This window comes from Pelophylax lessonae (genome assembly GCF_965119305.1).
Source record: "Pelophylax lessonae genome assembly, chromosome: 1".
Taxonomy (NCBI): Eukaryota; Metazoa; Chordata; class Amphibia; order Anura; family Ranidae; genus Pelophylax; species Pelophylax lessonae.
The window spans coordinates 716,541,599-716,569,118 of NC_138768.1; the positions used below are offsets into that span (position 1 = coordinate 716,541,599).

The 27,520-nt window shown below is 41.1% G+C and overlaps 1 protein-coding gene across 3 annotated transcripts in view; it reads left to right on the plus strand.

The window, feature by feature from the left end:
* Positions 1-12,898, plus strand: part of STOX2 (storkhead box 2) — a 298,120-nt gene extending 285,222 nt beyond the window's left edge. For all 3 annotated transcript variants that reach the window (XM_082265978.1, XM_082265979.1, XM_082265980.1), the window contains exon 4: positions 12,229-12,898. In XM_082265978.1, the coding sequence (XP_082122104.1) occupies positions 12,229-12,427 (199 nt within the window). In that variant the 3' untranslated portion in view covers positions 12,428-12,898. The remainder of the gene's footprint in view (positions 1-12,228) is intronic.
* The last annotated feature ends 14,622 nt before the right edge of the window (positions 12,899-27,520 follow it).

Below are 27,520 nucleotides of genomic sequence, written 5' to 3' on the forward strand. Positions count from 1 at the left end.
ATGTTACGCCGAGTAAATAGATACCCAACATGTCATGCTTCAAAATTGCGCACGCTCACAGAATGGTGACAAATTTTGGTACTTAAAAATCCCCATAGGCGACATTTTAAAAATTTCTACAGGTTGCTATCTTAGAGTTACAGAGGAGGTCTATGGCTCAAATTATTGCTCTTGCTCTAACGATCGCGACGATACCTCACATGTGTAGTTTGAACACTGTTTACATATGTGGGCGGGGTTTCCGTATGCGTTCGCTTCTGCGCGCGAGCTCGCGGGGACACGGCGCTTTAATTTTTTTTTTTTTTTTTTTTTACTATTTATTTTATTTATTATTTTTTATTTTTACACTGTTTTTTTTAAAAAAAAAAAAATTGATCATTTTTATTTCTATTGCAAGAAATGTAAACATTACTTGTAATGGAAAAAGGCACGACAGGACCTCTTTTTTGTGAGATCTGGGGTCAAAAAGTCCTCAGATCTCACAAGTACACTAAAAGATAGAAAAAATAAAAAAAAAAAATTAAAAAAAAATTAAATAAAATGAAAAAAAAAAAAGGGACCTTTAAACTGGTTGCTAGGCAACGACGTTTGCCGTAGCTTCGGTCCTCCAAGACCATAGAGTCGAGTGAGGGCAAGCTTGCCCTCACTCGACATCCTGTCTGTGAGGATCTGGGACCGGATCGTTTTCCCCGCTGCCGGCGGGTCCGGTAAGCGGGGAAAAGGACCAGAATGCAGCGGGAGGGGGGGGGGCACCTCTTCCGCCACCCCGGAAGGGTGATCCCGCGGCGAATCTGCCGCTGGGACCACCCTTATCGGAAAGCCAACCGTCCACCGTTTAAAAAAATACCAGGGTTATGGCAGCTATCTGCTGCCATAACACCGGTATTTAGGTTTAAACGGACGACGTATGTTAACCTTTTTGGACTTAGACATGGTGGCTGTATGAAGGGTGACAGGTACTCGGGTACTTTGCTGGGCAGGTGACAGGTACTCTGGTACTGATGAGCAAGTGGCAGGTACTCGAGTACTCCGATAGGCAGGTGACAGGTACTCTGGTACTGATGAGCAAGTGGCAGGTACTCGAGTACTTCGATAGGCAGGTGACAGGTACTCGGGTACTCTTATGGGCAGGTGACAGGCAGGTGATAGGTACTGATGAGTAGTACTGATACTGATAGGTGATACTGATACTGTACTGATGGGTACGGATGATCAGTACTGATACTAATAGGTGATAGGTACTGATGGGTACTGATGAGTACTGATGAGTAGTGATGGGTAATGATGAGCAGGTGGCAAGTACTCGGGTACTTCAGGTGTCAGGTACTCTGATGAGCAGGTGGAAGGTACTCGGGTACTCTGTTGGGTAGGTGACAGGTACTCGGGTACTCCGATGACGGGTACTCAAAGTACCAGAGTACCTGTCATCAGAGTACCCGAGTACCTGTCATCAGAGTACCCGAGTACCCGTCATCAGAGTACCCGAGTACCCGTCATCAGAGTACCCGAGTACCCGTCATCAGAGTACCCGAGTACTTGTCATCAGAGTACCCGAGTACCTGTCATCAGAGTACCCGAGTACTTGTCATCAGAGTACCCGAGTACCTGTCACCAGCCCATCAGAGTACCTGTCACCAGAGTACCCGAGTACCTGTTATCAGAGTACCCGAGTACCTGTCATCAGAGTACCCGAGTACCCGTCATCAGAGTACCCGAGTACCTGTCACCAGCCCATCAGAGTACCTGTCATCAGAGTACCCGAGTACCTGTCATCAGAGTACCCGAGTACCCATCATCAGAGTACCCGAGTACCTGTCACCAGCCCATCAGAGTACCAGAGTACCTGTCATCTGAGTACCTGATGGGCTGGTGACAGGTACTCGGGTACTTTGATGGGCTAGTGACAGGTGCTCTTTATTGGGGGGGGGGCAATCAGTGTGGTTGGGGTGCACTATGATTGGTAACTAGCTGTTACCACAATCTCCTCCTCACACAGGATCAGTGTGTGAGGAGGAGAACACGGTGACAGCTAGTTACCATGTTCTCTGATGACATTTGTGACCGGCTGTGATTGGACACAGCCGGTCACGTGGTAAAGAGCCAATTTCATTGGCTCTTTACCTAGATCGGGGATGGGCTCTGTCCGAGGGACGAGCCTCGTCCCCGATCGCCGCGCTGCGCGCCCCCGGGGGCGCGCATTAAGGAAGGAACGAGCGGCTCGCGCTGGAGCCGCTCATGTGATCGGCTGTGATTGACACAGCCGATCACGTGGTAAACAGCCAATTTCATTGGCTGTTTACCTTGATCGGGGTTGGGCTCAGTCCGAGGGACGAGCCTCACCCCCGATCGCCGCGCTGCGCGCCCCCGGGGGCGCGCAGTAGCGGGGAGATCCGGGCGCCGTCATATGACGTCGGCCCGGATCGAGAAAGGATTTGTGCCGACGTCATTTTACATGACGCGGTACGGAAGGGGTTAACATGTACTCCAGGATCCCCTACAAACAAAAGGAATTAATAGTAATTGTTATCAATGATACTGCTGATGATCTCATCGCTCTGCAGTACAATATCAGAGTAGTGCGATGCATTCTTCTTGCGGTAGCAGGCTGCCTTCTGCAAACTGCTCATCCTAAATGAATCAAAGCATTTTGTAATACAACATAGAAGTCTGTACTCCCAAATTAATCAAATCACTCCATACGTCAGTAAATGCTAACTATCTACTCATTAATACGGTCTTTGAAAAATATATGTGTGTACAATCCAGTTTCACTGAGCCTAATAACCGAAAACACTATTATTTTTTCCTGTAAATTGAAAGATGAAATATCATTGGCTGCAATGAGTTATTGCACATCATTCAGTTATGCCAGTGATGGAGTGACGCACACATCTTTAGTTCATCCAATGATGGATTGACACTCACATTCCTTATCCCCCCTAGGTATGCACATCACTCACTAAATACCCTAACCCATTAACATCTAAATGCTATGCTTCAAACTTATTATTATTCTGTAAGGATATCTGCAGGATAGAACTGGTAAAAAAAAAAAAAAAAAAAAAGTCTGAAACTGTTGGCATTATTCAATGTCTAAAAGGTAAAGTTAACACAATACCCAGTATTTATTATTTCATTTGAAATGCTCCTGATCTGCACTGGAGATCTGCCTTGACCCTTTGTATCCTGTCTAGGAATGCCGTGACTGGCAATTGTAAAGTCTAAAAAAAGAAAGCTATTTTTGCAGAAAAAGTGTGAAAGGGCATTGATGGGATCACAGCTGCCGAGCAAACCGTGCTGAGTCTCCCTGAGCTCCACATGCGTGCCAGTGCACTTCAGCCAGTCACCATGTTTTAGCATGCAAACTTCTGTTCTCATCAGCTCACTCCTACAATAGCCTTGTAGGGTGGAATCAATGTAATTGTTGGCCCTATACTCGCTATAGATGTTGCATTCTTGCACAATTAGCCCATTACTAATCAATGATGTGAAAATTCGCTTTAGCATTTTTAAACAGTGCATCAAAAGCAGTGTTAACAGATTTATTTTCTTCCTGCTGCCCAGATAGCTTTACAAATAAGTTAGAGGAGCTTCAGCCTGTAAACAAAATTTTAAAAGTCAGCAGTTACAAATCTTGTATTTGCTGACTTTTAAAAAAAAAAAATACATACTTACCTGTCCCATGATCCAGCGATGTGCCCAACTGACCCATCTCTGTCGTTTTCGGATGCAGGTGCCGGTGTTCCGTGAAAAAACCCTACTCGTGAAAATTCCCTACCCTCGTCACGTCCGGTGAGGGTACGTCATACATCAGCTGAGCCGCTTGCCAGTGCGCATGTGCACAGCTGCGGAGGGTAGGGAATTTTCATGGGATAATTGCCACGCAAAATCATCTCGGCTCCAACCCGTTAGACTTCCCTCATCTCTGCTCCAGGAAAATATAATCGGCAGCGGGTCTATGAAAATACAAATCACGGCTACAGTGTTTTAGAACGGAACACTCATTTGGGACGTCGCACCTGCTGATGAGGGAAAGTCTCCGAGATGATTTCATTTAGCGGCTGGGCATGCGCAGTGGGATGCGCTGCAACAGCTGATAAATGACGAGGTGTAAGGTTAAAAAACACCCCCATGAAAATTCCCTACTCGCCGCAGCTGTGAGCATGCGCACTGGGAAGCTGCTCAGCTGTTGAATGACGTACCCTCACAGGAAGTGACGAGGGTAGGGAATTTTCACGGGGTAGGGTTTTTTAACGTTACAACGGCATCTTAACTCTGAGCAGTGGCGTTGCACTTGTGAATGGTCCTGCAGTCTCCTGGAACCTGTGATGTGTCCCAAGAGGCTGCTGGGGAAGCAGTACTTGGAATAGGATTGTCCAGAATTTGATGCATTACACCAGCCCTTCAGGGCCCCAACAGGCTAAAAAGGGGGCACAGACACCTGCCAAGCAGGAGGGTCAGCTGTACTGCCTTATTGCAGACACTGTGCCCCTTGTGCCTCCCCCTGGAGTACTGCCGGCTTCTACTCCTCTTTCTCCCTCTGTCTGCACTGCAGGGGAATCGGCTCTAGTATCTGCACCCCCATCCCTTGCTGTCAGGCCCCTCTGTGTGCCCCCCTTCCCCTGCAGTGCTGCTGGCTTCACTCCTCTACTTTTCCGCCAGCAGCTACCACAGGGGTAATTTCATGATGGGGAGCAGGGGGAGGTTGGTGTTATTTACCAGTCCCTTCCTTTTCTAAATGAACACAGTAAGCGATCTGCACCGATTGCTTCTGTGTCCATTCATCACTGAAGCACTGTGTTTGTGAATGAACAAGGAACCTGCTCAGCACAAAGCGCTTCCCATTCAGTATTCTCAAGCTGCAGAGAAAGGAACTGGTGAATCTATGTCCTCAGTCCCTTTTCACGGTCCCAAATGTGACACATCAGGGGTCTATTTTAAGCCCCCCAACAAGGCAATTTAAAAAAAAAAAAGTAAAATAAATAAAATTCTAATAAAAAAATGTACATTTTAAAAAAGCAAGGACTCGTTCCTATTAGGGCTGCAACTAACGATTAATTTGTCTGTCAACTAATCTATCGATTATTTTTACGATTAGTCGACTAATCTAACGATTATTTAAATTTTTAGTTTTTTTGCTTAATTTAGTGTTTTTTTGATTAGCTAATTAATCCTGTAATTAATACAGACCCCTCAGTAAGCCCCCCTCCCACTACAGACCCCTCAGTAAGCCCCCCTCCCAGTACAGACCCCCACAGTAAGCCCTCCCACCTAGTACAGACCACTTAGTAAGCCCCCCTCCCAGTACAGACCCCTCAGTAAGCCCTCCCATCTAGTACAGACCACTTACTAAGCCCCCCCCCCCCCAGTACAGACCCCTCAGTAAGCCCTCCCACCTAGTACAGACCACTTACTAAGCCCCCCCAGTACAGACCCCTCAGTAAGCCCTCCCACCTAGTACAGACCACTTACTAAACCCCCCTCCCAGTACAGACCCCTCAGTAAGCCCTCCCACCCAGTACAGACCACTTAGTAAGCCCCCCTCCCAGTGCAGACCTCTCAGTAAGCCCTCCCACCTAGTACAGTATGTACTAGGTGGGAGGGCTTACTGAGGGGTCTGCACTGGGAGGGGGGGCTTACTAAGGGGTCTGTACTAGGTGGGAGGGCTTACTGAGGGGTCTGTACTGGGAGGGGGGCTTACTAAGTGGTCTGTACTGTACAGACCACTAAGTAAGCCCCCCTCCCAGTACACTAGTACAGACCCCTCAGTAAGCCCTCCAACCTAGTACAGACCCCTTAGTAAGCCCCCCTCCCAGTACAGACCCCCCAGTAAGCCCTCCCACCCAGTACAGACCCCTTAGTAAGCCCCCCCTCCCAGTGCAGACCCCTCAGTAAGCCCTCCCACCTAGTACAGACCCCTTAGTAAGCCCCCCTCCCAGTGCAGACCCCTCAGTAAGCCCTCCCACCTAGTACAGTGCTTACTGAGGGGTCTGCACTGGGAGAGGGGCTTACTAAGGGGTCTGTACTGGGTGGGAGGGCTTACTGGGGGGTCTGTACTGGGAGGGGGGCTTACTAAGTGGTCTGTACTGTACAGACCACTTAGTAAGTCCCCCCCTCCCAGTACAGACCCCCCAGTAAGCCCTCCCACCTAGTACAGGCCATTACAAGCCGGTGTAGCGCCGCAAATGTGACATGTCTAAGTAGCTGGGTGATCGGGGAGGATGGCGAATGTGTGTTGCGGCAGAAGCTGTGGCAGTACAGGGAGTATAGGGGTGCTGGAGACGGTCAGCGCTCACCTCTCGTCTCCGACGGAGCCCGGCGGGGGAATTTCACCCGGCCGGCAATGCTTCAAGCGGCGCAGCGGCCGGCCGGGGGCGTGTTTTGTCGCGCGTCGACGCTTTTCACGCACGTCGACGATTTTTTATAGTCGACACGTTGTGGCAGCCCTAGTTCCTATGTGATTTTCTTTCTCTAATTTCTGCAATGGCTGCAAAGCATAGCGCTGTGGCACCCTAGCTGCTGCCTCTGTTGCTAAAGGCAGGAATTAGTGGGCGCAAAAAGTGCAGCTCAACCATGGGATTTTTTTTTTTTTATCATCCCCCAACCTCACTTGTCCTTAGGACTCATTCACACAGGTACTCTGGATGTGTGAATTAGTGGTTTGTTCCTGGAGCCGCCTGTTACTCTAATGGGACTCAACGGCTGTACGAATACAGCCACAGGTCCTAATTTGCCAGGTGTGGATGAGTGGCCCTGAACACACACTGTTTGATTCTTCACCATCGAATTGCCAGTGTTGCAGGATACACATAAATTGCTGCACTCAAACATAAAATGTTCTAATTTTATTTCACAGCTCTGTACTCATCGCTTTATTACTGATTCTTAAGCAGCTGTGTGCATTGTTTCATAAACAACAATGCATCTACATTCAGATCAATGAAAAACACAGTGCTTTTTATTTCGTGTGCAAAAGGCCTAAAAGTAAATAAATGTTTTACTAGGCACTGTAACTGCACGGCATTTTCCAACACTATCATCCTAAAGTGGTAGTAAAGCCACATTTTGAAAACTTATCGACAGGCCTCTTCTGTCATTAAAACTTCCTTTTGCCTGTCAGCTGTCATGTACACTGAGCTGCGCATGCGCAACTCGGGATACGCATACGGCCCCCGATCTGTGCCACGCGATATGACTCCTGCGCACATGCTCAGCCATTTATGTGGCTGAAGACATGGAACCGGGAAGGAAGACCGGGCAAAGATGGAAGCTCCTGGGTATACACTGTGCTGCAATCACACCGCGGCGCTGGAGGTCTTCTTTCATAGGCAAGTCTGACATTATGTGCTAGTATGCTGTGCATATTATAGCATATACTTCCAGGGGGCCCCTAAAAAAAAATTATATATATATATATATATATATATATATATATATATATACAGTATTTCACAAAAATGAGTACACCCCCTCACATTTTTATAAATATTTTATTATATCTTTTCATGTGAAAACACTGAAGAAATGACACTTTGCTACAATGTAAAGTAGTAAGTGTACAACTTGTATAACTAAATACATTTGTAAATTTGCTGTCCCCTCAAAATAACTCAACACACAGCCTTTAATGTCTAAACCGTTGGCAACAAAAGTGAGTACACCCCCTGAGTTAAAATGTCCAAATTGGGACCAATTAGTCATTTTGTAGTGCAGCACAGTTGCCAAGACCATACAGCGGCTTGGATCAACCAAAGAATTTAAGTCCACGCGCTCAGCATCATATCCAGAGGTTGTCTTTGGGAAATAGACGTATGAGTGCTGCCATCATAGATGCAGAGGTTGAAAAGGTGGGGGTCAGCCTGTCAGTGCCCAGACCATACGCCGCACACTGCATCAAATTGGTCTGCATTGCTGTCATCCTAGAAGTAAGCCTCTTCTAAAGTTGAAGCACAAGAAAGCCTGCAAACAGTTTGCTGAAGACAAGCAGATTATGGACATGGATTACTGGAACCATGTCCTGTGGTCTGATGAGACCAAGATAAACCTATTTGGTTCAGATGGTGTCAAGCGTGTGTGGCGGCAACCAGGTGAGGAGTACAAAGACAAGTGTGTCTTGCCTACAGTCAAGCATGGTGGTGGGAGTGTCATGGTCTGGGGCTGCCAGCACTGGGGAGCTACAGTTCATTGAGGGAACCATGAATGCCAACATGTACTGTGACATACTGAAGTAGAGCATGAACCCTTCCCTTCGGAGACTGAACTGCAGGGAAGTATTTCAACATAACCCCAAACTCACCTCCAAGACGATCACTGCCTTGCTAAAGAAGCTGAGGGTAAAGGTGGACTGGCCAAGCATGTATTATGACCTAAACCCTATTGAGCATCTGTGGGGGATCCTCAAATGGAAGGTGGAGGAGCACAAGGTCTCTAATATCCACCAGCTCCGTGATGTCATCATAGAGGAGTGGAAAACGACTCCAGTGGCAACCTGTGAAGCTCTGGTGAACTCTATGCCCAAGGAGGTGAAGGCAGTGCTGGAAAATAATGGTGGTCACACAAAGTATTAAGACTTTGGGCCCAATTTGGACATTTTCACTTAGGGGTGTGCTGGTTTTGTTGCCAGCGGTTTAGACATTAATGGCTGTGTGTTGAGTTATTTTGAGGGGACAGCAAATTTACACTGTTATACAAGCTGTACACTCACTACTTTACATTGTATAAAAGTGTCATTTCTTCAGTGTTGTCACATGAAAAGGTATACTAAAATATTTACAAAAATGTGAGGGGTGTACTCACTTTTGTGAGATACTGTATGTGTGTTTGTGTGTGTGTGTATACATATATATATTACTGGACTTTACTACCACTTTAATGTGTAATTGAAAATCCTTATGTAGCACATTAGGATGTGGCATAATTATTGTTTTTAGTGTTGGATATTTACACTGAAGTCTGTTTACTGTTTATGTTGGTTTAAAGTATGATTTTTCACATTTTAACGCTATAGTTTAATAGACCTAAAACATGCAAATAACTAAACACATCAAAGTGATAAAGCATCTGGCGTGATGGTTGTCTCCCCCCAAAACTAAGTAAATTAGATTATTCTAGCAATTTATGGAGTTTATATGTATGAATGCAAAAGTAAGCCGCTTATTTTAATGAATTTTATTAAGGTATGTAAATGTACTTTCTGTGTCTAAATGCCAATTTTATTTTAAGGCAGCCACATCTGTTTATTACATATGTCTGGGGTGTGCGTTTCCTTGAAGTAGAAGTAAACTTCCATGGGTTGTTTGTACCTAAAGGTATGCCTATAAGGCTTACCTATAGGTACTGTAAATATCTCCTAAATGTGCACCGTTTAGGAGATATTTACTGTATATGCAGCCGATGACGCCTCTGGCGCATGCATCCTGAAGAAGCAGCCACCCGTGCTGTTTTTTCAGAGCCCTGTGCCGTGACCAGTGACTCCCGCATGCATGCACAGGAGTGACGTCATGCAGCTCCGGCCAGTCATACAACCGGAGTCTGTGGACCCAGAAGGAAGACTGGTGGAGATGAATGCTGTCTCCAGCGGTGACAACAAGGGCTTCGTTTGCAGGTAAGTTTCACATAACGTGCTAGTATGTGATGCACACTAGCACATTATGCCTTTACTTTTGCAGGTCAGGAAAAAAAAAAAAGCAGCACTTTAATTTCTCTTTATGGTGCAGAATGGTATTTGTTTACCTGAATACAGACAAGAAATGAAACAAGTGGCGCAAGCTGTTAGCACTACATAAAAACGATAGTCCATATAATAGCACATCAAGGCTATGATAAAGTCTTAAGGTGAGATGAGGAAATAGTCTGAATTCTCAGGGCCAGCCTGTTGGGGAGCAGAAGCGATCTCCAAACATGCAACAAACAAAAGAGAAAACAGGCGCCTCTGATTTTAATATGGCAAACAAGTAATAAAAACTTACATCAAGGTAAGTACAAGCAGACAAGATGGGTCCTTACGGTGTCCGTGTGGAGGCTGGGGCTTGGAGTCATCACTGTGGGTCTGTAATCATCTCCTCTCCTCTTACGCCGGAAGATCCTGTGGTCGAGCATCACGGCCACCGTGCGGCCCAAGCCTCCACCTCACTGCGGTTTCACCCTGCTGTCCAAGCCTCCATCTCACTGCTGTGACACCCTCCACTTCCTGCTGGACAGGAAGAGGAAGAGAGGAGATGATTACAGACCCACAGTGATGACTCCAAGCCCCAGCCTCCACACGGACACCAGAAGGACCCATCTTGTCTGCTTATACTTACTTTGATGCAAGTTTTTATTACTTGTTTGCCATATTAAATCGCAGTCTTAACTCAGAGGCGCCTGTTTTCTCTTTTGTTTGTTTACCTGAATGATGGCAGTTGGTCAATTTTTTTTTCTCTTAACATTATGTCACCAATCTGTATCCCTGAGCACTGCCACACCGGTCATATGATAATGCTGTACTGCACTAGTGACAGTATGAAAAAAATAATAATTTCTTAATTTTCAAAAAATTGCAACTTCAAAAGAAACTCAGCCATGCCCCTTACTAAATGCCTCAGACTGTCTACTTTTCAAAATGAGTAATTTTGGGGGCATTTGTACTGTCCTGGCATTGTAAGGGCCTCAAGAAATTTGATACCATAGACCAGTGGTCTCCAAATTGTGACCCGTGGGCCACATGTGGTCTTTGCTTGCCTTTATCCAGTCCTTGGGGCATTATTCCTCCCACTGACACCAAAGATGGAGAGCTATTCATCTCTTTGACACCATAGAATAGGCACTATTCCTCCCAATGAGACCAATGATGGGAATGGTTCTTTCCACTAATACCAATGATGGAGCACTATTTCCTCCACTGACATCAACGATGGAGCACTATTTCCCACTAATACCAATACCTCCTACTGCCTACAGGCATACATAAATATTTAAACCCCACAGAACACCAAGTCTGAGGCATTTTTTATTCCCGCTGGCCACAGCCCAGCCCTCCTAAGGTCTGAAGAACAACTTTCAAGTATATATATATATATATATATATATATATATATATATATATATATATACACCATAGTTTGTAGACATTATAACTTTCACACAAACCAATCAATATACACTTATTGGGTTTTTTTTTTTTTTTTTAATCAAAGACATGTAGCAGAATACATTTTGGCCTAAATTTATGAAGAAATTGGATATTATTACATATGCTTTATAACAGAAAGTAGAAAATAACTTTTCGGTCTTTTTTCATGTATAGCGCAAAAAAATAAAACCCCCAGTGGTGATCAAATACCACCAAAAGCTCTATTTGTGTGAAAAAATTATATCTTTTTCATACTGTGTTGCATGACCTTGCAATTGCCAGTTAAGGTAGCACAGTGCTGAATAGCAAAAAATCGCCTGGTCAAGAAGAGGGTAAAACCTTCTGGAGGTCAAGTGGTTAATAAGCTGGGACTCCCATGTAAAAAAAACTGTAAAGAACTGGCAAAGTGCTTTTAGTCCTTTCCTAACTTACATACATAGAGAATATTATGTTCTGCAGCACACCTACATATTGGAAAAACAAGCCTCCATCCCTATTTGTATATACAAAAATACTTTTCATAGGTTTGCAGGACTTTAAATGAGGCAAATTGATCCTTGATTGTATGAAATAAACATTTTAATATTTTAATGAAAATAGACCATTGTACTAACGGTAGATTATAAACCAGTAGAAAAGGCCTACTTCAATTCATAATAAATAAATATACAAAAAAAATAGAAAATAATAATGATTATACATTACAAGGAATACAACATAATTTAAGGAGGTCAAATTACAATTAAAACAGGTAAGTATGTCAAAGAGCTAACATGTGAGGGAATTAATTCTGCGTTTCACAATGGTACCTAGTATTGTTGGCATCTGATATGGCATTAAAAACATGATATCTTGGCATCCATATAACTCAATGCATTTTGTAGTTGTGTGCCCACTTCGTCAGGAGTAGGATGCAATAGAGATATCTAAAGATATAATAGAAAAAATATTAGAAACAATTCCCTATGCCACAGGGGATGACAATAGCTCCCTAAAAATTAGGTAGGAGGGGGGGGGGGGAAGAGATAGATACATGAATGACGAATGGAATCTGGGTAGGGGTTGCTAAGCCAATGAAATCGAGAAATGTTTGATAAGTTTTTTGCTTTACTTTTCAGGACACGGGAAAGCCTGGCTTCCAATACTTCGAGTATTGTGGAAAGTAACAGACGGCAGAATCCAGCTCTGAGTCCTGCCCATGCTGGTGCTGGCCCAGCTTTTAACTTCCGAACATCTGCTGCAGAAACCACAACAACGGATGCTGATAAACTACAGAAACCCACTAACTGTTTGCAAGCTTCTGTAACTAGTGTTTGATAGCCGCTCAGCCTCAAATCTTGTTCCGTCTCATCCTCTACAGCAAAGTTTACTACACTGGGACCGATGTTTACATCTCTTTACAAGCAAGCCTCACATCCACAGCTTTTGTGTCTTTCTAAAACTGTGCTGCTAATTAGCCCAGGGGGCAACAACAAGAACAAAATACCAACTTGTTGCATTTTTTTTTTTTTTTAGTTATTTTTTTTTTATTTTTATTTTATATTTTTTTTCTTGCCCTCATTACTTAAAATCATGTAAAGCTCAGTAGGAAGTGAATTACAGTAGAGGTTAATATGCACATTATTCTTCATGTAACTGTAACAGAGCACATTCAGGAGTCTAGACACTGTAATAATTTTTTTTTTCTAAGTTATGTTTGTGATGCTGTGCGGCATACAATGATCAGTACTTCCTTTAAAGCAGCGGTGCTCGGTAAAAAAAAAAAAAAGAAAAGAAAAAAAAAAACAACTTTGTAGATTAGCAGAACAGTTTTTATTCTGTTCTGTGTCCTCCTTAGTTATAACGACAGAGAGAAAGAAAGTCTATTTATTTTTACCAGTGTAAAAAAAAGTTAAATGACCTAATTTTAAACACATATATATTCCTACTTAGTGCCCATGATGTTAAGCAAATGTGAAGAACCAAAATACAACACCATATCACTCTGCAATAACTATTGCTACATCTGTGCTTCTTTACCTTCTTCTACAAGTCAGTGTGCTTCACATATGAATATAAAAATGTATTGGATGTGTTGTTCAGGGATCTGCATGCAGTATACAGAATGACAGTTGTGTTACTCCTTGCTATAACAATACGTCATTAATAACACAGTATTCTCATAATTCAGGCAAACAGAATAACAGTATCACAAGTTTAATGGAAAAAAACGAATACCCTGTAGAAAACAAATTTCCTCGGTCCTAATATTTAACAGTTTCTGACTTTGGAATATTGGTGCTTGAAGTTTTTTTTTTTTTTTAGAGTGGCTTTGAATTTGTGAGCAGCGAACTTCAAGAAGTAAATCTTTGGTTATAATGAATTTCTATGAAAAAGTAAAAGCTGGCATAGCTTACATCTAAGCTAATGGAACACATATTGCCCAAGTAAATGTGGGGGAAATAATACCATAATGTGTTAAGCTACATCTGTGGGTGTACAGTGAGAAAGCCATTGCTGCACATCATCAGCTCATAATCACACACAGGTGTTACTATAATTTAATAACCTACTGATATTTATACATAAACCATTTCATTGTAATTTGCTGTTTTCTGACGACATTTTACTGTCATGGTGTTGCAACCTTTTGCCTTGATTTTGCAGGGAGGAACTATTGTGAAAATAAAATCCAATTAAAGCAGTAATAAACTCAAAAACGAACATTTATTTTAATGCAGCTTACCAATTCTTAGTGATGTGTTATCTGGATTAGTTTTGCTTTTTAGGCTTTCTTTCCTTTATTTTCATCTAGTGATTCAGCCAGTAAGTCTGCTTTTTTTTTTTTTTTTTTTTTCAGTATAGCAATGTAAATGTTAATGTAGCAGTTAGAGTGTTGAGACAAACGATTTACCACTGCTTAGAATGATCAGCTTTTATTTATTAATGTAAATCTTTTATCCCAGATGTATGCGAGTACATCAAACACTTCCTCCCTCCAGACTGATAATGCTGCTGTCCAAAGGTGCCCCTGTGCTCCTTCAGACGCTCTAAAGGTCCGTACACATTATCAGAAAATCGGAGGAATGATCACCTTGTTTTCCTTGAGGTTTCACATCAATTCGAAACTGAGGATACTAAGTGTATAAAAATTCTCATACAACAAAGGCTTTTTTATTTGTGGTTGATTATTTCTGATAATGCGCAGTCCTTCATATCCAATTTTTGCTGTACGAAAACCATACACATGAAATTAATCTTTCCTTCTGTTCACATACAAGAAACATTTTGGAGTTTGTCCCTTCAGAAATTTTCTTTTGGAAAGTCTGAATCGGATGTTGAAAGTTGTGTACACACTATTCAAACATCGAATGACCGTGCCTCCTACAGAATTTTTCTTCCGATTTTCACGATAGTGTGAACCCCACTTAATACAGTAGGTATGTTACTGGCCAGATCACAAGGTAATAACGGGAACAAAGCTTAGAAAAATGAAAACTAATGCAACCATCACATCTAAGGATTGGTAATCTGCTAAATATTACATTTTTGGTTTGGGGTTTAATACGGCTTGAAGTTTGGCATGGTGGTCAGCACTGGATGATAAAGGCAGTAGGTGGTTAGTAACATCCACAAGGTCACAATAGTAAGAGCTGTTGACCTCTGATCTTTAAAATGGTGTCCCCAATGTTAGTTGCATAGGATTATGGAGCATGTTTAGGCGAAACCACATCACTGACTAAGCCCCAAAGGGCCCTGGTTGTGACAACCAGCTTTTGGTGCCCATCAGCTACCTGGCATTTTCAAACAATGTTGCTGTTGAGCTACCTATTGCTGTACATTTGACTGTACTAACCAGGTAAATTGATCCTGTCTTTGTATCCATAAAGGTGCTTATACCAGTGGGATAAGAAGCACTTTTAATGGCTTATTTGGCTGTGGAGCAATGTGTACATACTTTAGCAACCTTTCGTCAGTCATGGTATGAATCTGGTTACATGTTACTGCAGTTTGCCCTTTGCACTGCCTTATTAAATGACCCCAAATTGCTAAGCGAAGCATGAGGATCTGTTCAGGGTATGGTTACTGAAGAGGAAAGTAAAAAGCTTGATAGCTGTATCAGGAACTGATTCAGTAGTTATGTCGTTGGAAGACTTAGGAAAGGGCCAGTATAGACAGACTTTGGGACTGTGTTAATGGCATGAGTTTGGCATCAGATCAGATTGGGACATTTTTGAGATCTTTCAGGAATTGACAGGCACATTTAACCTCTGTATAATCTGCTTGAGGTGCAGAGAGAAGTTGGCATGCAAAACCATTTTGAAGCAAACCAAAGGTCATCAACACAGGCCCCAAATCTGTTGTGCTATTTGTAGTTTGCAAAAAGAAATACAAGAGGACTGGCTTGCGTAGAACGAAGTGCAGTAACAGCCTACATTGGCTTACAGAAACCAGATTTAAGTTCGCTCTAGTCCAAAAAGGTGAAGTCGGGCAAAAATGGTTATTGAGTAAGTCTTATTCTTTAAGCTCAGTATGTCAAATACATTATTTTTTTTTTAGTTGCGATGAATGGGCTCTCGTATAACATTTTTCATATCTTGTATACCTTTTTATTTATGTATACCTAGCGCTGCTGCTTTAAAATGTCACATTTAGTTTCTCTGTCCACAGATCTTTTGACAGTACCAATGAATTAGCAGCATAGCAGAGCCATAGGGAAGCCGAGGAACTATAGTGCCAAATATGTCCGTACGGAGCATTTTGGATTTCTGTATGCATTTACAGCGTTCTCATTTTACACTACAAGTATTTTAAACATTTGGTTATCTTTCTTTAATTACCCCCTTCATAATTTTCTCTTTTCTGTTTCTGGAATCCCTGTGTGATTTTCACATATGTTTTATCACCAGAACAAAATATTGGGATATGGACAAACTCTCCGAACGTCTGTGTGTTGTCATTATGTGTTCCCAAACAGTTTCTAATGGAGCACTGAATATTACCAGTTATGTCTAAATCAAATAGAAATCCAGAAAAACACACAGAAGGAAAAGAAGCATATTTTTGTAGGGTTAGAACAAATCGGTAAACGAAAACCCCATTAAATAATAAATCTGCCTTTTAGTTAAGTTAAATTACATTTAAAAACATAGGCTATGCTCTTCAACATAAATCCCAAGCTATGTAGACGATTTTTAGTACAAAGTAGTAGGGACTGATTTATAAAACAGATAGAACAAATGTCTGCCTATGGTGTCAGCTACACAGGTAGAATGTAACAGTGCTCAAACACAAGCGTTTTAAGTATTGTGAAATTGCACATAATTCTTACTTCATTCTCTATGTGTAATCAGCACAGATGGAGCCTTTTGTTTGTTCAAAGATCAAATGCTACTGTTAGCTGTTTAATTTTAGCAGTAGGGTTTAGCTACCAGAAATCAAGTAGTGTTCTACCCTAAGGTATGCAAAACCATCACTGTTTTGTTTTCATAGCTCACTATTGCAACATACACAGCAGCACTGCTGATGTGCTGTCTTTTACTTGTTCTTCGTGCACAGGAAAACACAAAGCTGTGAAGATGTTGCCAGTAGTCATCTGCGTCTATAGTATCTGAGACATATGCAGTAGGAGAATGATGCAGAGGCTGCACAATGCATCATATACCTATTGTCATTTACATCAGTTAGACTGTAGAGCAGCCTTTCTCAACCTTTTCAACACAGAAAACCCCTGAAATAAATTTCTGATCTTGGGGAACCCCTGCAAAAAATGAAAAAATCTACAGCTCATGACACATTAGTGTGACAGTCAGTGGGAAGAATGCTCCTAATGCCTAGTACACATGATCCGAAAATCGGACGACGTTCCGTCCGTTTTTGTTTGGTTGCTAGGAAATCTCAATTATATTCGCAAATGGGAGAGGTTACTTATGATACAAATTTTCTCGGACGATGATTCAAAAGCTTCCGGTATGCGTAACCCCGCTGTAGCGTGAGGGGAAATGATGTCTACTGCTCATGCGCTGTCTACTACTCACCATTTTTTTCGGACGAACAACATACTGATAATACGATTATCGTACGATGTGTTATAATGCAATCAAAATTTTTATGCTTGCACGACCGGATAATATCGGGCGAACTGTCGTGATCCCCTCTCGTAAGCTGTGTACTAACGATCAGATTATCGTCCGATCTTTTCACAAGCGTTATTTTTCGTCCGATTTTCGGATCGTGTGTACGGGCCATTACTCTTGTCATCATTGGGAATAATTACCCCCTTACAGATAGCTAAAAGGAACAATGGTGTCATTGGAAACTTATTTGAGAGACAGAAATTGCCCATTGTTCAAGGAACCTCTAGCAACCTCAGGAGGAACCCTAGGGTTCCACGGAACCCTGGTTGAGAAACCCTGCTGTAGAGGAACATGCAGAAAATATATTGATTTAGGCAGGTTATGGTGGGAATTAGTGGTTAGCTGTGGTATTCAGGGATAATCTCCATTAGCAAAACTTTTTTTTATCCAAAACTAGGATATCCCTAACTGAACATTACAAGGTTAGACTCTGTGGAAGCGTAGGCTGTATAGTGAGAATAATACGAGTCAGATAAACATTTGGAACAAATCAAGAGTGTTTACTTTCTTGAGGTATACGTGCAGCTCCGGAAATTAGTTGATGGAGAATAATAGGTGATTTTTTTTTTTGTTTGTTACCTGCATTTTTTTAACTTTGTTTCTAAGGAAAAAGAAAGGCAAGTTTAGCCTAGTAATACGATTTCTTTCAAAAGGAAGGATATAATTTTATTTTATGTAGCTGTGATTATAATGCCTAAATTAGGCTTCTCAAAATGACATAATTTGTGACGATGATTGGTTGAACAGTATGAAGTATTACCGAACACTAAGTTTTCTTTTCGCATTATTTTTTAATCAATTAGTCACTAAGGATTCTTGTTTTTCGCTTTTCATTTTTGAAATCTCTGCGATCTTCAAACCTGCAAGGTAAATATGAATGTGCATTTCTGTGATCCATTTTGTCAAGTGTGATTTACAGAATGTGGTTATACAAAACACAAGCTGCTGGAAACTTTGAGTCAAATATTGGAAGAGCTTGGTATGTCAGCTGGCAGTTGTAATGTTCTAGAGCACTAGTATGCTTTTCTGTAAAGTTATTCTCAGCATCCCCCTTTATCAATTTAATGTTTCAATCGTTAAAAGAAATACTGCATCTCAGAAGAAGGCAGTTTTTTTTTTTTTATTTATTCATCCTTTACAAGTTCTCAAGCATTTTAGGATTTCGTTTGTCTCTATTTAGTGAACGGAAGTATCTAAGAATATAGAAAAAGGCTTGTGTCTTGCTAATCCACTGCTTTGTCTACAAAAGGGGCATCTGTTCATAGTATGGTCCTTGGGGATAAAAAAAAAAAATGTACGTCCTCATTAAAGTGGTTGTAAACCCTTACATACAGTATACCTGCTGAAGTGACTAGCCTGTTTCTCTGCAGCCCTCTCTCCTCTACAGCTGTTAAAAATACAGAATTTTTACAGCTTGTCTGAGTTTTTATTTAGAAAGCAGGGGCAGAAAGAAGGTGAAGTTACACTCTGCAGAGATCATTGAGAGATGACTAGAAGGAAGGGAAACAACCCCTTGCACACAGGAACAGAGCTGAGGTTGTCAACAGGCTGTGTGCTGAAACTCCCTCAGTTAAAGCGGTAGTATACTCAAAAAAAAAACCCCTGCAAGACAAAGGCATAATGAGCTAGTATGCATCGCATACTAGCTCATTATGAAAAACTTACCTTAAAACGAAGCCCCGACATGGACCCCCGGACACTGCTGTGGGATCGGACACGATCACTCGGCGTCTCTTCCGGGTTCGGCGGCTCCAGCTCTGTGAGTGGCCGGAGCCGCGAGACGTCACTCCCGCGCATACGCGCGGGGGATTAACTTTCCAGCAAGGAACTCTGAAGGTCCGCCGGACCTTCAGAGCGCATGTGCCGCTAGCGTCAGCTGCTGCATGCAGTGCAAATATCTCCTAAACCGTGCCGGTTTAGGAGATATTAATTGTACCTACAGGTAAGCCTTATTATAGGCTTACCTGTAGGTAAAAGTCACAAAAAGCGGTATACTACCGCTGTAAGGAGAACATATCAGAAGTGACTCATGCAGATAACAGAGAAACAAGACAGCAGACAGAAATTACACTTAGTGCTCTGGATTGAGACAAGTACACACTATAGAGAGAGATGCTTAATTCATATTTCATGCCTGAGGTTTACAACCACTTTAAACAGAATACACTTTGAATGGATTTTATGAATTTTTAGTTCAAGAACTCTTGGAGAACAGTATCTACTATTCCTTCAGATTACCTTCCGTTCATGAAATTGGTCACTTTTTGCTGTTAATATTAGGCTTAGCCTATAATATTTGCTTAGCCTATATTCCTGGGAGCTTTTGACATCTGGAGACATATGCTTTGACTGCACAAGTATTGGTTTAACTTAGATATTGGCCATTTACTTTGTGAAACGTTTGCTGTGTTCTCATCATTGAATCACACGCTGACTTTTTTTTTTATGGGAACAGGACATCCTTGGCATAGTTCCAATCCTGCCTCCATTACACTGGTCATTATAAAACCAAAAATGAATGTCACACTTCCTCATGGATTTTCTGAGTGTGGGTGATACCTTTTGGAATGGAGGTGACACATTTTTTTTTTTTTTTTGGTGGGTGGGAACTTCTAAGAGGATATCTTACCACTGTTTTTCCAAGAAGTCAGCAAGTTTTTCAGCACATTGATAGCAATCCACCATTGGTTTATTAGTTTGGATTGGTCCTACCCTGTAAGTAAAGGGTACACTTTAAGCTGAGTATATATAACAAAAAAAAAAAAAAAAAACTTAAGCTACTACACATTTAATTTAATTCCCATGTATATTTTACTTTGTAGTATATAATGTGTTTACAACTGGTGCTAATATGCCACTTAAGGTTGGATGAGTTCCTTCCAGTCTATCAATATTTTCAAGGTTTTAGGCAGACAAGATTTTAGGTCGCTTTTCAAACATCTCAGAATATTTTATTTTAAAAGTACCCAGTACAAAGAAAAAAAAAATAGACAAAATGGCAATAAAGAGTGTTTTATAATTTCCTATGACACGTTTAGTTGACCACCTATCAACTGAATTCCAAAATAACGTTATGCAGTATTAGGGACTAGGGAACAGAACTTTTTTATGACTGTCAGTGTATAGAAATTATTCAGCAGGTTATAATGTTACAAAAAAAATATTCCAAGTACTGTCTACTGGTATTGAATTTTATTTCAGAGCTTGTTGCATTCGGTTTACGCAAATGCATTATGTGCAGCCTCAAAACATCAACACAAATCTAATGGCTTTTTGCACACTTGAGTCAAATTGTTGCTACAGTACATGTTGTATTTTACTAATGTGTTTTTGTTTGCTTTATATATATTTTTTTTTTTTTTTTGTTTTTACATACAACTACCTCCACAACTTTTAACGGCAGCAATGTTAAAGTATACTGTACAAAACAAACATTTGAATCATATGGAATCCTCTTAAGAACATCAACATTTTTTGTATAACGAACCATAATTTTTCATTACCGTGGTTTGTTTCACAAAGACTACATTTTGGGTTTTTATATGAAATGTATATTGTAAATTTAAGGGCAGACAAACCTTTATTAGTTTCATAACAGTTGGAAAGTCCACCAACTCTTTGCGTTACAGCCGAAGGTTTCTTCCTGACGTCACCGAGCCATTGCAAGTCTTCAGGGGCCGGTGACTTTCATCGTAAATTTGCCAGCTTGACTGTCCTATGATGAACAAAGCCAGATATTTCAATACTACCGATGAGTTGACTCTGCTATGACCTTGTTGTTTATAGATAAAACTCATGTGAAAGAAGTCATACTTATTTCTTCAAGTCAGTGACTGAATGTGACTATTACATTAGGGGAATAAAGTCAATACATACAAGGAGGACTTTACTGTATGTGTAAAGAGAATTTTGCAGCCAAGACTGCCTTGTATAAATGTGTTTGCACTGAAAAAAAAATAATAAAAAAAATCTAATTCTCGGTCTCTGGTTGCTGTAAAGCCCATCCACATATGGATGCTCTGTTTATATTGTACAGTATTTCATATAAAGAAAAATGCAGTTCATGATATGTCTTCCCTGACGTTGCTGAATTCTAACAGCACATTTGTACCTTGGTTTTTATTGTGTCCGTGTATCATATTGTAAAGGATGTTTTACCTGTCATGCTTAGCATTATAACTTAAAAGGAAAAAACATTAACAGGGATTTTTTTTTTTTGTAAGACTAAATACAAAGGTCCCTTTCTATGTCAATATTGTGTCCCATGTTCTGTAGTGTTCTGTGAAAAATATCCATTTAATTTTTTTTCAGATTGTGTTACTTTCTATAATATTAAATAACATTTTGGATATATATGTTTTAAGCAAACAGACTTTTTGTGCTGCAAAAGACCGTGTTGGAGACGCATTACGTCCAGGGTCTTTGTATATAGAATTACCGAGAGGCATTTTTGCAGTTTTCTTTCCTCCAGTCCACATTTAATGGCCATCATGTTCTTAGGAAAGTCAAAAAGGGAAACCTATGAAAGGATCAGAATACAGTGGAGGATACTACTAATGAGATATGTTGGGCTGGTGGCCCTTATTAGTATTTTACCATTCAGATGTTGTAGTGGGATTTATAGTCAGTGATACATGCTGGGCATTATAAATCTATCTACTCCCTGTTTTACCTCCTAACATGCCATTTGCCAGAGGGAAGTATTTCAGCATAAACCTCCATGATTTGAGATGTAAAGGGACTGAATACCAAGAGCCACAAAGGAAGCTTATGCTAGAAAATGTGGAATGTTGTGTCATAAGTCATTTAGGATCACCCACCTTGCACCATGGCACACTGTGCAGTAATTTTCTCTTTAGCCCACGGAAATCCTATCATGAAAGGGCTAGTTGGTTGTTGTCCCCCCCGGCAAAGGTTTCTTTTCCACCCAATGCAGTATTGACTTACAAAACGTATATAAGCAAGCTGCAAAATGGATAATATGTGTGATGTCTAATTACCAGCAGTCTCATGACTTTTGTCCAGATGTACACATACAGTGCCTTGCGAAGTATTCGGCCCCCTTGAACTTTGCGACCTTTTTCCACATTTCATGCTTCAAACATAAAGATATAAAACTGTAATTTTTTGTGAAGAATCAACAAGTGGGACACAATCATGAAGTGGAACGAAATTTATTGGATATTTCAAACTTTTTTAACAAATAAAAAACTGAAAAATTGGGCGTGCAAAATTATTCAGCCCTCTTAAGTTAATACTTTGTAGCGACACCTTTTGCTGCGATTACAGCTGTAAGTCACTTGGGGTATGTCTCTATCAGTTTTGCACATCGAGAGACTGAAATTTTTGCCCATTCCTCTTTGCAAAACAGCTCAAGCTCAGTGAGGTTGGATGGAGAGCGTTTGTGAACAGAAGTTTTCAGTTCTTTCCACAGATTCTCGATTGGATTCAGGTCTGGACTTTGAATTGGCCATTCTAACACCTGGATATGTTGATTTGTGAACCATTCCATTGTAGATTTTGCTTTGTTTTGGATCATTGTCTTGTTGGAAGACAAATCTCTGTCCCAGTCTCAGGTCTTTTGCAGACTCCATCAGGTTTTCTTCCAGAATGGTCCTGTATTTGGCTCCATCCATCTTCCCATCAATTTTAACCATCTTCCCTGTCTCTGCTGAAGAAAAGCAGGCCCAAACCATGATGCTGCCACCACCATGTTTGACAGTGGGGATGGTGTGTTCAGGGTGATGAGCTGTGTTGCTTTTACGCCAAACATAACGTTTTGCATTGTTGCCAAAAAGTTAGATTTTGGTTTCATCTGACCAGAGCACCTTCTTCCACATGTTTGGTGTGTCTCCCAGGTGGCTTGTGGCAAACTTTAAACTACACTTTTTATGGATATCTTTAAGAAATGTCTTTCTTCTTGCCACTCTTCCATAAAGGCCAGATTTGTGCAGTATACGACTGATTGTTGTCCTATGGACAGAGTCTCCCACCTCAGCTGTAGATCTCTGCAGTTCATCCAGAGTGATCATGGGCCTCTTGGCTGCATCTCTGACCAGTCTTCTCCTTGTATGAGCTGAAAGTTTAGAGGGACGGCCAGGTCTTCGTAGATTTGCAGTGGTCTGATACTCCTTCCATTTCAATATTTTATATAATATAGTGCTCCTTGGGATGTTTAAAGCTTGGGAAATCTTTTTGTATCCAAATCCGGCTTTAAACTTCTCCACAACAGTATTTCGGACCTGCCTGGTGTGTTCCTTGTTCTTCATGATGCTCTCTGCGCTTTAAACGGACCTCTGAGACTATCACAGTGCAGGTGCATTCATACGGAGACTTGATTACACACAGGTGGATTCTATTTATCATCATTAGTCATTTAGGTCAACATTGGATCATTCAGAGATCCTCACTGAACTTCTGGAGAGAGTTTGCTGCACTGAAAGTAAAGGGGCTGAATAATTTTGCACGATTTTAATCGGTGTGGGCTGACACTACTAGCCAACCTCTTTAAAGTGAAATAATGAGCACTTGCTGCTGTTTCTGCGTTGATAAGCCAATGGTAACAGATTACTGCAATAGCCTAAATAAGCAGTTAGATAATTTCTGGGATATTGAAGCAACACAAGCGAAATACGCTATTTAAAGTGTTACTAAAACCAGAACCTGCATTCACAGTACACAGAATATGGAAATGCAATAGTTTTAATAAATATAAGCTGCTAAATACATTTTCTCATCAGCAGTATATAGCAGTCTTGTGACTTCTATCAGCCTTCCTATAAGGCTGCAGGACCCCTGACCCTCTGTCTGGACAGTGCTGATTGGTCCTGTGCTGATCACATGCACTCTCTAAAGAAAAACTCTCTAGCACTACAAACGAAACTGAGCATGTGCAGCTTGTCCCCTAGCATCTGTTCATTCAGCAGATATATTGAGGACAGTGGAAGAAGGGGAGGTACAGAGAAGACTGGATCAAACAGATGTTTTTTTACTCAAATCAGAGGATTAACCCCTTAGGTTCCACGCTGCGTAGAACAAGCATGCTTTACTATATATACAGACAGATTTTACCGTTGTGGGTTTAGTAACACTTTAATTAATTTTTAGTATCCAACAAAAATCCCCCATCCATCCATGCCTCTATGCATTTTTTTTTGCTGAGAAATTACCCCCTTCGCATGTCTGGCTGTGGCCATCTTGAGTAAGGGCAGATGGCTTATGTAGCATTTACTTTCTGGTATACATCTGCTCTTAGATCAGGCATGCAGGCAGGAGGGTATGCTTAGCTTAGAAAACCCCCCCCCTGAAGACTCTTAGGATGTATGTGACATAAATTACTTAAGTCTGGAAACCAGAAAATAACCGAAGAACTGTTAAAAAAAAAAAAAAAGTTTAAAACAAGTACAATTGCTATACTTTACTATCTAATTACTAGGTTTCAGTGCGAATGTCTGAAAGTCAGCTGCGGGCCTTTATAATTCACTGAAGCCAGGTTCCAGGCAAGCCCTGTGAGGTAGGTAGGTCTGTGTTGTATACTCTCTGCCTAAAACATTACTAATCCGACTCAAACTTTCAAGGTATGATTTAATCATGTCTGATTTTGAAGATTGTTTTAGTAAACATGATTGGCTATGAGAAGTCTCTAGAAATTTATAGTAGGTGTGTATGGAAACAGCCCTCCTGCAACAGGTAAGCAAAAGGGGTGCGCTACATCAGTTCATGGATGGATCCTTGATTGTGAGTCTTATAACAGAAAAATGTGCGTAGTTGTTACTAACCACCTTGAAAGGGCTTGTTGAATGGTTATAAACCTAGTCCTGTGGCTAATTTACAGTATGTCAATATAGTCTGTCAGTCTACCATTTACCCAGAATCAGGCACATCCAGAGTTTTGAATTCATTTCTGCATACTTGTTCCAGGTCAATGGATCAAAAAGAAAGAACCAAGAATTTCCAAAAATAATAGTTACAGGATTGCTTTAGCTTTTGGTTTTGACTGCATTGTACATTTAGTAACCTGTCACACCTTTTATCTGTTCGTCAAGAACTCCTTCCATCTTGTAATAATACATAAATACTACATTGGGTAAACATGTCTCCCATCAGCTGACATTATGTAAAAGGCCTAATATAGACACTTTCTGAAGTATGGTTATGACAAGTCCTGCACATACTCAAAATCATGATTACAAGATGGAACCTTACAGTCAAGGTTACACTCAATGTCAGATACACTATAATTCAATATACTATTTGCTAACAGGGTAACTTCTCCCATTCTACAACTCACTCAAAGATTTTAAGATAGACTTCAACATTATCCCCTGGGTACAATTTCCATAAATTGCTCTACACTAGCTGTCAAAGCATAGACCTCTGCCTCTCTGGCAGAGCCTCTATCTGCTGTTGTACAGACAGGTTCACTTGCTGATGTCTCTTTAAGTGGGCTGCAGTCAGCTTTTGCAGCTGTTGGTCAGTTAAGTGGTTTGTCCCTTGCAGTAGCCAAAAAAATTGTTTTTATACAACCATGGGAGTCTATCTCTTTAGGGTGCTACCCACTTTCAAGCACCACCCCAAATTGAAAGGGGGACAGGCTACACTGGTATTGGCAGCGGTAACCACACATGAGACAAGGACATCTAGAAACAGTCCAAGCAGGTTTTTGCTGCACTTTTTTTCAGCATGGCAGAAAACAAACACAGTAAAGCCATAGTATAACACAATATGCTTGTCCAAGCCATTCCAGTGATTGTTAAGGCACTGTGTCTTATGCCTACAACCCAATAATCTGTTTCATTAAATGATGTGCCCAGTGTACAGGTGTTACAACCACTTTAAACTTATTTGAGTACCTGACTAACAGGATACCCCTATTGGGTTTGCCAAAGCAAACAGCTCTTCTATCCTTTTTTTGTTCTGTCAGGAGTCAGCCTTTTCACCCAGTAGCAGGCTCCCACATAGCGAGACAACCAAGGACAGGACAAACGTTCTTTTTCTTTATATCAAAGTAGCTTAGGTGAGAACCTAGATGACACACTGTCCACAATCCTGACAGCCAGTGTCTCAATATATATATATATATATATATATATGCTGTTAATTTTTATATAGAGCGAGTAGAGTGGTGGCCACCACACACTCTACCATGGGTGATGGCTCTAGTGCATATAAAGTAACGGTAAGCATCGGTAAATATGTGCATTTCACTAGAGTTGAGCTAATATTTGAAAGTGTAGTTTATTCAGGTCGACATTTTGCAGCCCACCTTTCTCAAAACAAAAAATTCCTAGTGACAAAGCAAGATTAAAATCCCACCAATGACTTCCACTACCACCCATAACCTGACGTTATGCAGTATGTACCATGAAATCCATACAAGTGCAAGCAAAACACAGTATGGTAAAATTAAAATCATAAGTACCTGCCTACTACAAGTAAACACCATATCAGTGGGGCCCACAAACTGTTAACAATACAAATAAAGGACAATGAGGAAAAACAAAATGGAGGCAGCTTTTAGCCTCCATGGGAAGGCTGAGAGACACACAATAACTTCATAGACAAAAGTGTGACAGGTCACCCAAGATAAGGTGAAATTGCGGAAAGAAAAAAGACAGGCCACCAGTGAGTTAAAAGACAAACAGCCAATTGCCTCTAAGTACAAGCTGAGAACTAATGAAGAATAATATAGTGTAAATGAAAGCAGCAGCAATAGAAAGAAAAAAAAAAAGTTCAAAAGAGCTAGCAATCAGAAGTATACACCAGACACCTCTAGTGGCCAAAAGGAGGAAATGAAATCAGAAACAATACTGTATGTATAGAAACAATATGGAAAGCCATCGTGACAAATGAAAGGACTTAAAAAGTGCAGCTATGGCTTCATTCTGCTTACCATTGAATTCATGGGAAAACAATTGATCTCAGTTTCTCCTGATTTGTCTGAGGAGCTCATATACTCCCCCAATCCTGAAATCTGCTACAGATTCCAAACGGGTAAAAAAACTGGAGAACAATTTTACAAAATTTCAACAAAATGATCATAGGTCAATGATGACTATACTATGGTGGATTGAGTGCTTTGCCTGCCAAGTCTCAACATTTCCTCTTCTGATGCAGAATCAATCATCCGAACAGCCAGTTTAGGCAACTCATCCTCAGATTCAAAAGATTTTGCTAATACATCCAGCCCTTTTAGCATCCTATTTTACAAGGTCCCAAACTACTTATTCCAGCATCAATCAGGCCCTGCTTGAGGAAACGTGGAGAAGGGGCCACCACTTGATGGGGAAGAGGT